The sequence below is a fragment of the Lissotriton helveticus genome, chromosome 11 (genome assembly GCF_964261635.1).
Source record: "Lissotriton helveticus chromosome 11, aLisHel1.1, whole genome shotgun sequence".
In the NCBI taxonomy this organism is placed as follows: Eukaryota; Metazoa; Chordata; class Amphibia; order Caudata; family Salamandridae; genus Lissotriton; species Lissotriton helveticus.
In genome coordinates this window covers 1,046,116,334-1,046,129,721 of record NC_136072.1, presented here as the reverse complement: position 1 = coordinate 1,046,129,721, position 13,388 = coordinate 1,046,116,334, and the positions used below count along the sequence as shown (strand labels likewise).

The following is a 13,388-nucleotide window of genomic DNA, read 5'->3' as shown; positions in this document are numbered from 1 at the left end:
GGGATTAAATCCAGAATTGGAACCCCACGCACTCGGAGCTCTGACCAGGAGCTCCCACCCGGTGGCCATCTGCTGCAAAGTCTGAGAAGCTTTATTGGTGGTGTGCTGTGAAAGTGAGATTGGTGTCCCCTGGATTGCAGGGTTTAGTGCTGGGCTTGTAAGTCTGAATAACCTGGTGAGATGGGTGATGAACTGAATACAGAGCAGATCAGCCAGTAAGGCTAAGTTGTGGGGGGTGTGACAAGGGGTCACTCAGCGAATGTGTACATTTTCATATCAAATGATGGTCCTTGAATTCATGTGCAACATTTGTTTGTTTCTACGCTAGTTGGTGCTCTAGAAGACATTACTGATGCTCGTATCTACAATGCATGGATGTATATATCTGCTTCTAGCCAGTTTACCTTATTTTTGATTTGTGTTGCCAGGTGCTCGATGACCCCAGCGAGGACCACCTGTACATGGGTATGCATCTCGTAATCACCTTCTGTGCTGCCATAGTATATTCCGACACTGAGTAATAAGACAGACAGTGAATTGGACAAGTAGTGTTTTGTATATTTGCAAGTTTCAAGATTATATGTATTTATACCCCCTAATAGTACAATTATAATGACACACAGGCAAAATAGCAGGAAGTGAAAAGTAGTCTGTGTATGGCAGAGTAATTGAAGTGTAGCAACATTTATTCTAACAATTAATCAACAGTTGTCTGGAATGGAACAAAGAACATTTAATTCAAAAGCAGACAGCTCATGAAGTGGTGACTTCTCTTTTTTATGTAAATCTTCCACTTAAATTATTCCACATTTTGCCAACTTTCCAATATCGCTCATGTACATTATTATTTAGACCCCTGCTTATCACAAACAATGTGTTAGTGGAGGATTTATGAGGGGTCCTTTTTCGTTTCCCCATTTGTGGGAGAGGGACAACAGAAAAGCAGGCTGTAGAGCCCTGGGGAATTAACCACCACAACCAAAGGTCTCCAGCACAGCGAAACGTCTGTGACCCCAAACGAAACAAATCCAGAGTAGATATTGGAAAATCGATATACATTTAGGCAGCTTTTGGGAGGAGGGAAAATAACTCTTTTCCGAATGGATATATAAAAAGAAGGAAGACGGAGGAGTGTGCAACCTTTTGTAGTGCAAACCTCCCTTCCCTACACTGGATTCTGTAGGATGATTTTTTATGGTCATCTTAAGGTGCTTGTTGAGGGAGCAAGAGAGTTGCCTGTCTCCAACGTGATGACACACATTCGTAGACTAATGCTACAGAAGAGGAGACTGGCTGAAGATATAATCTCTATTTGTTGTGTGGACATGCATTGGCACCATACATTTTTCTGCAGATGAAAATATAAAATAGAGTCCTGTTAGCTCCAAAGTCGGTCTGAACACGCATTGGCAAAGGCAATTGGTCTGGCATTGACCGCCAGCATTTTGGCTTTAACAGTACTTGTTTTGTTTTGTCATGGTTTTGTAAAACTCTGTTGTTAGAGGAGAGGCCGGGCACTCGCCAACGCATCAATCTAAAAAGAAAAAAAAGACTAAAAGGAAAATGTATGTTTTCGTTTTAAAAAGCACATATTGCAATGGTAGTCCCTAGCAAAGAATGGGACTACTTTGTGTGTGGATGTGCTTCTTATGAAAGGGCAGAAAACCATCACTCGTAGTCAAGTGAACCAGTGGCTGAAGTGGGATGGCCAAATGCCCCATGCTGTATGTTGGAGTGGGTAGAAGAAAAATGTGAATGATACTAAAACAGGCCAATATATGAAGATAGCTTAGCTAAAATCCCCTATAATTAAGTATACTGTTTTTATAATTGTAATACAATCAAAATGTCGTGGCTAACCTAGACCTGCAAAGTGTCCAAGATAGTTTCTGCAATGCTACGTCTAGCTCTGCCACATCTACAATTTCCTTATTAAACAGAAGGGGTTTGTGGCATACTTAGAGTGAAAATTACCATTTATATGAAGTTACCAGATGATACCATGTCACTGGGACGTATATATCCAGCCTTGGAACTTTCATTTTACAAGTCATAGTCCGTCCATATGGTGCAGTGGGAACCAATGCTTTAACTTCCGTAATACATTAGCTTATTAAATTAAATCTTGTCATAAGGGAGTTATGACTTTTTAAAGCAAACATAGAGCTCTGAAACTTTTCAGACATTCTCCCCCAGTCCCAGATCTGTGTTGAATCCATCATCCTTCTTTAGCTCACCCAGTTCAGACTCAGCTATATGCACATCAGTCTTGACCCTGTGCCTCATGGGAACAGTCAAGCCCGAACTGCCATGCCAGGCCTTCCCTGGACCAGAAACAAGCATCCTGGGACCTGGGACTTTTTACCATGGGGTCCTCTGATAACAGTAACTCTGTGTAAAGTAGTGTTCTGCAGTGTTACTCAACCTCAGGAAGAGGCTGAAGATGGGGTTTTCAAGGTGTTGACTGTGCCCCAAAATAGACAGTTAAACTGTCCAAATAAGAAACACGCCAAAAAGAACGAAAGTCGAAATGTAGGAACATGATATTAAAAAGGTTTCATAACTAGCAACAACACATGTAAAAAAAACACCATACAAACACTAAATGCATGAATTTAATTCCCTGCCCTACAAAATGCATGCTTGCACTTGTTCATAATTGTCATTTTTGTCTCATAAAAGATTCCTTGGTGCTTCCGAGTAAATGACCAAAAATCGTGGTGTTTGATCAATAGCTTGTATCGCTGGTGATCAGCACGAGGGAGCACAGTAGAAGTTTTAATAGAGTGCAAAAGAATGAATGACTGTTACCCTCAAATATGGATTAATATTGGGACAAGCCCAGGCCAGCACATGGTCACTCTGCCCCAACTTTGCCTACCACAGAAAAACCTCTTTCTGTTCTGAGAAAGATTTAGGAATGTCAGAGTGAGTGATATTTACTAAGTTAACCTTCTGATTCTTATCTTAGAATATATATAAAAAATATAAAAAATTATCTTTTTACGTGGCAATAGCTCTCTGACATTCATGTACATATTCATCTTTTCTCTTGCAGTGTTTGAACTGGTGAAAAAGGGGTAAGAACTACGAGGACAAAATGATTTAAAAATAAATATATGTTTGTACTTGAATGGCTAGTGTAACAGTAGATAACCAGTATAAGAGTTGTTAGATGCAATTCACTCTTGTATCTTTAAACTGTTGTGATGTTCCCCCTATATGCTGCTAGTCTTAATTGTGGGTATTATAAATATTTCAATTATTATATATTCTATATGTTATGCTCCCTCTATATGCAACTAGCCTTAACTGTGAGTTTTAATAATATCTTAACTATTTTATATTTTTTATGTTATGTTTTAAGTGTTTTAATCCATGATTTTACAGTTTTAAGTTATTGTTGTTTGCTTTTATTGCATTTGCCGAAATAAAGTTTACTATGATGATGAATGTTATGAATCATGGGTGGCTGACGTAGTTGCAGGAGGTGGAGTGTCCATGCCACATTTACAAGCTAATCCACATAGGTTACTTTTCGACACTGTGAATGTCAGTCATTCTCGTGTACAAAGATTGTTGTTTTCCCTAAAATCTATCAATAATCCCACTGTCCTGTCCCACGTCTGTGCCTTAGGTGAGCTTATGAGCTTATTCAAAATGGGGGTCAAATATAAGGCCAAGAAGGTGTGGTCTATGCCAGTTTTCAGGGTAACCGCATAATATGAATTTACATATGGCAAACCTAAATGAAACTCATATATGTAGTAATCACTGGTTATTCTAAAAATCTGGCATTGATTATACTTTTAAATCTACCTCAGACACTCCCATCTACATTGACATGAATTTTGAAAATATTATTTGTAACATCTATTCTGCAAATATCACTGGATTTCCCACACCTGCCGTCTTTTTTCTTGTAAAACCTGTTGAATGCAAGAAACTGCAAACTCCATAAGAGAAGAGGTGATATTTGAGACTGTATTGGAATCCATACAAAAGATTGAAGTTGTAATGCCTCTGTAAGAGAATTCCAGGGATAAGAAGTTCCTTTACTCAGTAGGTTCTTTGCATGCTTTCTTGACTACCAATAACGATTGAGGGGACCTTTATCGAATGTGATGAGTCTGTGTATTTTGATGGAATATGATTTTATTTTTAAGGCATATTGAGATGTGTTATAGAATGATTTGAACATTTTGTGCAGAACTTTCAATTGCAGACACTTGGTAGCTTTACATTTTCTCCAACATCGTCTCAAATTACAAAATTGGATGACAGAAAATTTCCTAATGCTAAATCCACAAAACACTGAAGACCTCCTCATCCCATCCAAATCTAAAAGCAAATTCCACACTGTTGTGTTGGTAAACTAAAGGTAGACAGGTTCTCTCAAATCTTATCCCCCACAGTTAAATCTCTTGGATGCACTGTGGATGATTCACAGTCACTTATACTGCATAAAAATAAGGGAGAGCAATCTGGCATTTTCAACTCACTAAAGAAAATGCAACACTTACTGTCTCCTGAACAACTATAAACCGGAGTACATGCTACCCTATGTTCAAGGCTTGATTACGGTAATCCTGTTTTAGGAGGATTCCTATGCTCCTCTTGATTAATATCAAACACAAAAAAAAGAATCTACCAGATATCACTAATACTAAAATAGCTTTAACCGTGACCACTGGTGAAACCTATTGAAAATATCCCATAGTATTCAATCATCAAGAAACGCAAATTCTATTCAACCTACCTGCTTTACGTGATTCCCTCAAGGTATGTTATACCCGCTAAGATGTCACACTTTGTGCGCCGCTCCAGGTCAAAGAAAAGGTTCTGGACATCAAATTACCAGGGACAGGTGTAGGCCTCTGTGCACATGCTAGATTAGTCAGGCACTAGGTCTAGTCCAGGCGGGCAACTAGAGCCAAATTTCGAGGGGGGTAGGATAATTCTTCCAGCCATAGGCAGAGTGGCTCTAAGAAGGGGTGAAAACACAAGAAAAGCCTCATTAACAAGTAAATGGTCTTTTAAATACATGTGAATCTAGTCAGACACTTCCATACCAACACACTCCATAAGTATTTGAACCAACCCAGGAAACAAAATATTGTTCTCAAGGGAGAGCTTATGGCGTAAATGAGCAGGTGGGTTTGACAGCAGATCATTTCCAAATGTGATTTATTGGCAACTTAGAACTTTTATAACTTTTTAGAACAATTGATTAATGATTCTGTCCAAAGTGCAATATCTCTTCCATGTCAGTTGTCATCTTTAAAATAGAATGCTCTAAAGTAGCTAATTTGAAGTGAGCGTCATCCTAGGGCATCTCGGAGAGGATCACTTTAGCGGCGTGAAAGATCCAGCTATGATTCAGTCTTGTATCAGCGCTCTTATTCCAACTATTCTTTCTTAAAACGTCAGATGACGTAGGCTACCACCTCTCTCCGTGGGGAGATATGCGGGCTTACAAATGCTGATAAAGAGATCACAGGTTGATTCATCCAATCTTTTATTCTAGACATACAGCTCTCTGCCTCAGCTTTGTCAAACGTAAACCACATATTCCTATTGCTGTCGTCCCGACTCTTGGGATCAGGCCAACACAAGATTTCGCTTGGCTTACGGATCTACATGAAAGCTTTCCGCTGATAGCACATGGTGCTGTTACCGCAGCCTGATGTCTCAGGCAGGTTTTTCATTGTCAGAGCCAAGTTTTATCCTTTGAGTAGAGAAAAAAGAGATTAACCTCGATGCCTCTAATGCTCAGATAGTAAGCTCTTTAAATATAATTTAAAAGTAAAAATTGAATCAAACTCATAAATCTGCTTTCTTTTCGGAAATGTATGTCAGAAAGAAATATGGTGGGGACAGCATCAGTGGTCCTTAATCCACATCAGTGAGTGGATTTGATCAAGGCATTCATTGATATTAAAAAAGGAGAACTTGCTTATAGTAAAGCCGAAACTTTCTCAGACAAACGATATTTTGAGACACTCATCAAAGAGGAAAAAGTAAAGCTTGCTTCTGCTTCTGTAGTATATCGGGTGGTGTTGGACTTGATTGGAAGTCTCTAATATGTAATAAATTAGTGGAAGAAATTATTAGGAAAAGCAACCCAGATTTCACCCTGACTAAGGAAGCATATTGCGTTAGAAATGCTGTCATTGGGCAAAAATGTTTTTATAGTGCTTCATTTTGAACTTCTTCCACTTCTAAGCACTGTTACTTCATTTTTAACTTCTACTGTTTTCAAGCACTGTGAATGCCAGTACATTCTAGTTCCAAATTCTAAATTTCTAATACGTAGTGCAGGTAAGAGCGGTGTCGGGGGATTTTGATGGATGATGATGAGGGAAAATTAAGTAAAAAATTAATAATGATCCCTCGTCCCTCAAAATACCCCCCCCTAACCCAGTCCCACCGCCCTCAACTTCACGGGCCGCAGCTGTCACTGAGCCATCCTGCCAGCTAAAAGTACAACCTGGAGACATGGGTACTAATGCCAGCTGAGGCACTTGAAGCAAAATATTGGGTGATTGTGGACAAATCCCTTCATCTCCATGTTCCTTTTATGATGTTTATGTTGAGCCTGCTGACTCAATTACGTACTGCCAGCACTTACCCCATCACATCCTGGTGCCTGTTATCGGGTCTCAGCTGGACCCGACACACCACACTGGTCCATGCGGAGCATTTGATGCTTGCGCTTCTCCTGCTTTGGGCTGAGTCCGTGCTACATTAAACTCCTAAAATAAATAAAGGTAGGTCTTACTGAGCATTAGCTTGTGCTTTTTCTCTGTAATCTGTGTACTTCACTGACATGAGTGCTGTGCAAACTACAAACGTCTATGGGCACACGTACAACCATTTTTAGCTGTTGCACGTGGAGAATCGGGCCATTTGCAACCGCTAAAACGCCTTTTAGCATGTACTAACCCTATTTTGCGAGTCAGTAACCTATTAGAGGCTCTCAAAATAGGGTTTACGATTCGGTATTTGGAAAAAGTGTGCCAAAGGCGTCCCTTCCAAATAGCGAGTCGCAGGAGCATATTTTGTTACGCGAAACATTCATTTTTGACAGACTCAATGAAGAAGGTGGTAACCCATTTGCAAACCGGAAGGGGTCCCCAGAGGACCCCTTACCCTTTGTGAATGTGGGAACCAGCATTTTTTAGGAGCAGACAGTGGTCCCATGGACCACTGACTGCCCTTAAAAAATTAAAATGTAGATTTTTATTTTTTAAATTCATCCTGTTTTTTAGGTCTCGCCTGTCGATGCGCATGCGCATCGAGCTTGCGAGCCTATTGCGGCTTAAACAACCTTTAACTAACAAGCAAGGAATCGTGGCGATTCCTTGCAGTGCCCGTGACTTTTAAGCTCAATGCGCATGTGCATTGAGCTTAAAAACGCGTGCACATCAGTTCCCTCAGCCGCAATCGCCGTCTGTTCCCTCAGCCGCATTCCTCCGACACCTTTTGAAGTGAAGCTTAGCTTCACTTCAAAGGCCCCGGCTTCTTCACACCCACATGCCGCTCTCCCCGCTCCGCCCCCTCCCCTGCCCGCCGTGTGCATTTCTCCTACACCCCCTCCCCACAGCAATGCCCTCCGTCTGTTTTACAATTTGAAGAGGTAATCGGAGTGCCTCCTCACATTTCACTTCACTGCCTTCCAACCTCATGGTTGAAACTTTAGTCACCATCTCCTGTTTGTCGTACTGTTGTGCCGCTTGTCTTGATTCGCTACAATGTAAGCCCTCAGATGCCTTTTTTCTTTCTTCTCTGATTTACATCGTTTTGTACCAAGTTTTTTTTCCCTTGGCTTTCAAAATACCTTTTGCTAACATACCGTGAAAATGTGATCAGCTTCACCCATCGTCCCCGTTCAGCACTAATCCATTCCTGTAAATAAAGTTATAAATATATTTTCCACTTCTGCTGCAAGACTGCATATCATCCAAATCTTTTTGATTTCGATTTCTTTCCACTGGGGTTGCTCTACTACAGATTCAAAGAAACGCATGGTGTGCATGTTTTGTTATAAGAACATAAAAAGGGATCTCTAAACTCTTTTTTAGGTAAATAAACACTGGTTTATTGATACAGCAACTCTATCAAATGGGCCGTGGTAATAATCAATTTGTGTTTTCTTTAATGAGGGAAACCCAATTTTCAATCGTACCTGTCCTTTCCACCCATGTACTCTCCATCTTACGCACTATTGACCACACACTGTGAGCTTGCCCTTTCTCCTTTTTTTCACCCCCACAATCATACCTGAAGAACTATTCACGTGCTGCTCTCTTTATGTTGCAAGTCGCCTTCCCGTATGCTCAACGACTTCCCTGTAATAGTTCTGAGAATATGGTTGACTTATGTACAAAGTCAATCATCTTTCCAGCCCGACCATTCTTCTTTGTATGCACAACACCCACCCTCACCCTCACTCACCCTCACTCACCCTCACCCTCACTCACCCTCAATCACCCTCACCCTCACTCACCCTCACTCACCCTCACTCACCCTCACTCACCCTCACTCACCCTCACTCACCCTCACCCTCACTCACCCTCACTCACCCTCACCCACCCTCACCCTCACTCACCCTCAATCACCCTCACCCTCACTCACCCTCACTCACCCTCACCCTCACTCACCCTCACTCACCCTCACTCACCCTCAGCCTCACTCACCATCAACCCCTCACCCTCACTCACCCTCACCCACCCTCAACCCCTCACCCTCACTCACCCTCACTCACCCTCACTCCCCCTCACTCACCCTCACTCACCCTCACTCACCCTCACTCACCCTCACCCACCCTCACTCACCCTCACTCACCCTCACCCTGACTCACCCTCACCCTCACTCACCCTCACCCTCACTCACCCTCACTCACCCTCAACCCCTCACCCTCACTCACCCTCACTCTCACTCACCCTCACTCACCCTCACTCTCACTCACCCTCACTCACCCTCACTCACCCTCACCCACACTCACCCTCACCCTCACTCACCTTCAACGCCTCACCCTCACTCACTCTCAACCCCTCACCCTCACTCAACCTCAACACCTCACCCTCACTCACCCTCAACCGTTCACCCTCAACCCCTCACTCACCCTCACTCTCACTCACCCTCACTCACCCTCACACTCACTCACCCTCACACTCACTCACCCTCAACCCCTCACCCTCACTCACCCTCACCCTCACTCACCCTCAACCCCTCACACTCACTCACCCTCAACACCTCACCCTCACCCTCACTCACCCTCAACCGTTCACCCTCAACCCCTCACTCACCCTCACTCTCACTCACCCTCACTTACCCTCAACCCCTCACCCTCACTCACCCTCACTCACCCTCACTCACCCTCGCCCTCACTCACCCTCACTCACCCTCACCCTCACTCACCCTCACCCTCACTCACCCTCACTCACCCTCACTCACCCTCACCCTCACTCACCCTCACTCACCCTCACCCACCCTCACCCTCAATCACCCTCACTCACCCTCACTCACCCTCACTCACCCTCACTCACCCTCACTCACCCTCACCCTCACTCACCATCAACCCCTCACCCTCACTCACCCTCACCCTCACTCACCCTCACCCTCCCTCAACCCCTCACCCTCACTCACCCTCATCCCCTCAGCCTCCCCCTCACTCACCCTCAACCCCTCACCCTCAACACCTCACTCACCCTCACCCTCACTCACCCTCAACCCCTCACCCTCACTCGCCCTCAATCACCCTCATCCTCACTCACCCTCACCCTCACTCACCCTCAACCCCTCACCCTCAATCACCCTCACTCACCCTCACTCACCCTCACTCACCCTCACTCACCCTCACTCACCCTCACTCACCCTCACCCTCACTCACCCTCAACCCCTCACCCTCACTCACCCTCACCCTCACTCACCCTCACCCTCCCTCAACTACTCACCCTCACTCACCCCATCCCCTCAGCCTCCCCCTCACTCACCCTCAACCCCTCACCCTCAACACCTCACTCACCCTCACTCTCACTAAATGACAAAGCCATCAATATAGCAATTTTAACATCGCAAAAATAAATAAATTATGTCATTTACAAGAACAATAACTACAACTTTTCTAATGCGATACTTATTGCATTCCAACCCCACTCATCCACGCAACGCCACTCACACACGCAACGCCACTCACACACGCAACGCCACTCACACACGCAACGCCACTCACACACGCAACGCCACTCACACACGCAACGCCACTCACACACGCAACGCCACTCACACACGCTACGCCACTCACACACGCAACGCCACTCACACACGCAATGCCACTCACACACGCAACGCCACTCACACACGCAACGCCACTCACACACGCTACGCCACTCACACACGCAACGCCACTCACACACGCAACGCCACTCACACACGCAATGCCACTCACACACACCACTCATCCACGCAACGCCACTCATCCACGCAACGCCACTCATCCATGCAACACCACTCTTCCATTTGCAAAACGAAAAATGTCTAACTATTCTATTGCGAGACCTATTGCATTTCCAATGCTTGTTTAAGGAAAACTGCTGCATTTCAATAAAAAAATGAACTTTATTTAAAAAGGAATCACAGACATGACGGTCTGCTGACACCAGCAGGCCACTATCCCTGAGATTACAGGCCATTCCCAATGAGGCGTAAATTGCAATCTCCCTTATGAATATTGATGAGATGGGTCAATTGCGACCCTATAGGGAATTGCAGACAGTGTTTGAGACACTGTTGTACATTGCATTTTGCGACTTCCTAATTGCGAGTTTCAGGACAGTCGCAATCAGGCAGTCGCAAAATGCTTGGGTCATACATTAGGCCCTTTGTTTCTTATTTTCATGGGGCATGGTGCGCACATGGATCACTGATCCTGTAAGCACTAGTCTATGATTTGAACCCATAGGGTAAATCCTACGTGTTGTGTGCATAGCAGTGCTAACAGTTTTCTAAATGCCATTTTTGCCTATTACTATATTGTAGGTAGGCGGGATGAAGGCGGCCACAGTAGACCTCGTAGTGCTTTCCGCGTCCTTCATGACTCTGGATAAGACAACAGGAGAAATGGGGAAGTCAAGCCCCACCTGCAGGTTTATGCCCATGCGTGCACCTGCCTAGGCCGCATGCTGGCCAGCAGCACAGGCAGTGCACTTCCAAGCATCTTGTACCTGCTCACTGAACTATAGTGAGTTGGGGAAAAGTGCTCTGAGGATCTACTGATGCGGATCCGTGCATAGTTTAGAACATTTACACCAAAAACATTTGTAGCACTTTCTAAATCAGCTAGAGTGGTCAAAGCTAAGGGCACTTTGTAATTGGAGTCAGTGTGGCAAAACTCTTGGAAACAGATTAAGGACGTTTTTTTGCACACAAATGTAAGCATAAGTTCACCTGCGCAAATTGTGTTATTTACAATAGCAAAACATCTAATTTCCTCCTGTGCAGGCTTGCGCTGTGCATGTCTAACTTAAACATACAGGGGCATATTTAATACGGATTTGCACCGCTCTTGCGCCATGCAATGGGGCGCAAAAGCAACGCAACTCTTAAATTAGATATTGCGGAGCCCTGCATGGCTCGATAATCCTGGAGTAAAGCTACACAGTGCAAAACGCTGCATTGCATTGCTCTGCCCCAGGGAGGCATTCCATGGGTGGAGCCTGGGTGTTCACACACATCCACCCATGGATTTTGACCCATTACTGGTAGACCTCGGGATGCACTAAAATGTTGCACCTCCCAAGGCGAGGCATAACGAGGAGACGTATCTTTATTTCTCATCCTTACTTTCTCTTTCTACGTGTTATTGTTATTGTTAACTTGGTCTTTTATAGCGCCAACTCACCAACAGGTCTCTAGGCGCTTAAAAACAAACAGCAAACAACAATTCCTGAGGAATAAAGATAGTCAGGGGCCTGTGTCGCCATTTACCCCCAATAAAGACACGAGCCGGAGGAGGTACAGTAGACACGTCTTTATTCTTACGTGTGTACCTCCTTACTACTTTGTTACCGCCTACTTCCTCTCCTCCCCACGCCCTTCCTGTGCTGCCTGTCCTGTCACACACAGGGTCAGGCAGCCACGTTACGACATCTCCCCCTTTTGTACAAAGTCTTACTGTATCCTTGGATTACTTCAATGAGGCGTTCCGGCCGTCGAACTTGCCGTCGGGGTCTCTCTGATCTTTCTGAGGTGTGTCGATGACGCACAGGGTGGTCTTGTCTTGCCGGGCTGGATGAGCCGCAGTCGCTGCTTCTACTTCTACTTTCAGATTCAGTAGATGATTCCCACTGGTGGCGGTCATCTGTTCCAGGTGGGTTGCATTTCTTGAAGTGCGATACGTTTCGCGTTATTTTCTTGTGATCGCCTTGAGCCGTGATCATTGTTCCTTTCCGACGGCTGACCTTTAGTGGGTGTGCCAGGTAGCGACTGTCTGCTTTGGTTCCTCGATCTCTTCGAACTACCACCCAGTCTCCTTCTCTGATGTCCGTGTGCTTTGCATGTCTCCGCTGATCAGCGTATGTCTTCATTTTCAGTTTCTTGTCGTGATCAATATTGACTAGTGTTTCATGATCAGTGTTTGTTGGTCTTGACTGGCTCGCACTGCTATGGCTGGTAGCCGGGTGCGTGGAACTCTCCCTAGCATGAGAGTGGCTGGACATTGATCTGTGGTGCTGTGGGGCGTGGTGCGATATGCTCTCAGCACTTCATTCAGTGCTTGTTGAATGTCTTTGTGGGCCAGCTCTGCTTGTTGCACGGCTTTCTTTAATGTTCCCATAAATCTTTCCACCATGCCATTGGCTTGTGGCCACAGTGGTGTGATTCTTTGATGTTTGAAGTCTAGATGTGTCGCGAAGTTGGCAAATTCGTGACTGTTGAATGGAGGCCCATTATCAGACTTGACACGTAAAGGAATGCCCCATGCTGCGAATGTTTCATCAAGTATTGGAATTACTGCAGATGCTCTAGTGGATGGTATGAGTTGGGCGAACGGGAATCTGGAGTATTCGTCCATAATGACGAGAATGTATTGTCCTGACTTCAGGGGTCCAAAGAAGTCTACCGCCACTTGCTGCCACACTCCTTCAGGTAGTTCAGACATCTGTAGTGGAGCAGGCGGGTCATCTCGACTTACTAGCTGGCATGATGTGCAGTCCTTGAGAGTGTCTTCCACCATCTGGTCCAGTGTCGGAAACCAGACCCGTTCTCTTAGCGCTTTCTTGGTGGCACTTGTCCCGCGATGGCCTTCGTGAGCAAGGTTGATGACTCCTTGTCTCAGTTTCTGAGGAATGACAATCCTCCCCCCTCTCAGAATGAGACCGTCACTG

At 44.7% G+C, this 13,388-nt stretch overlaps 1 protein-coding gene across 7 annotated transcripts in view; it reads left to right on the top strand.

Annotated features, from left to right (window-relative positions):
* Positions 1-13,388, top strand: part of CAMKK2 (calcium/calmodulin dependent protein kinase kinase 2) — a 315,788-nt gene that overhangs the window by 198,686 nt on the left and 103,714 nt on the right. For all 7 annotated transcript variants that reach the window (XM_078667508.1, XM_078667510.1, XM_078667507.1 and 4 more), the window contains 2 exons: positions 429-465; positions 3,059-3,080. In XM_078667508.1, coding sequence (XP_078523634.1) covers positions 429-465; positions 3,059-3,080 — 59 coding nt within the window. The remainder of the gene's footprint in view (positions 1-428; positions 466-3,058; positions 3,081-13,388) is intronic.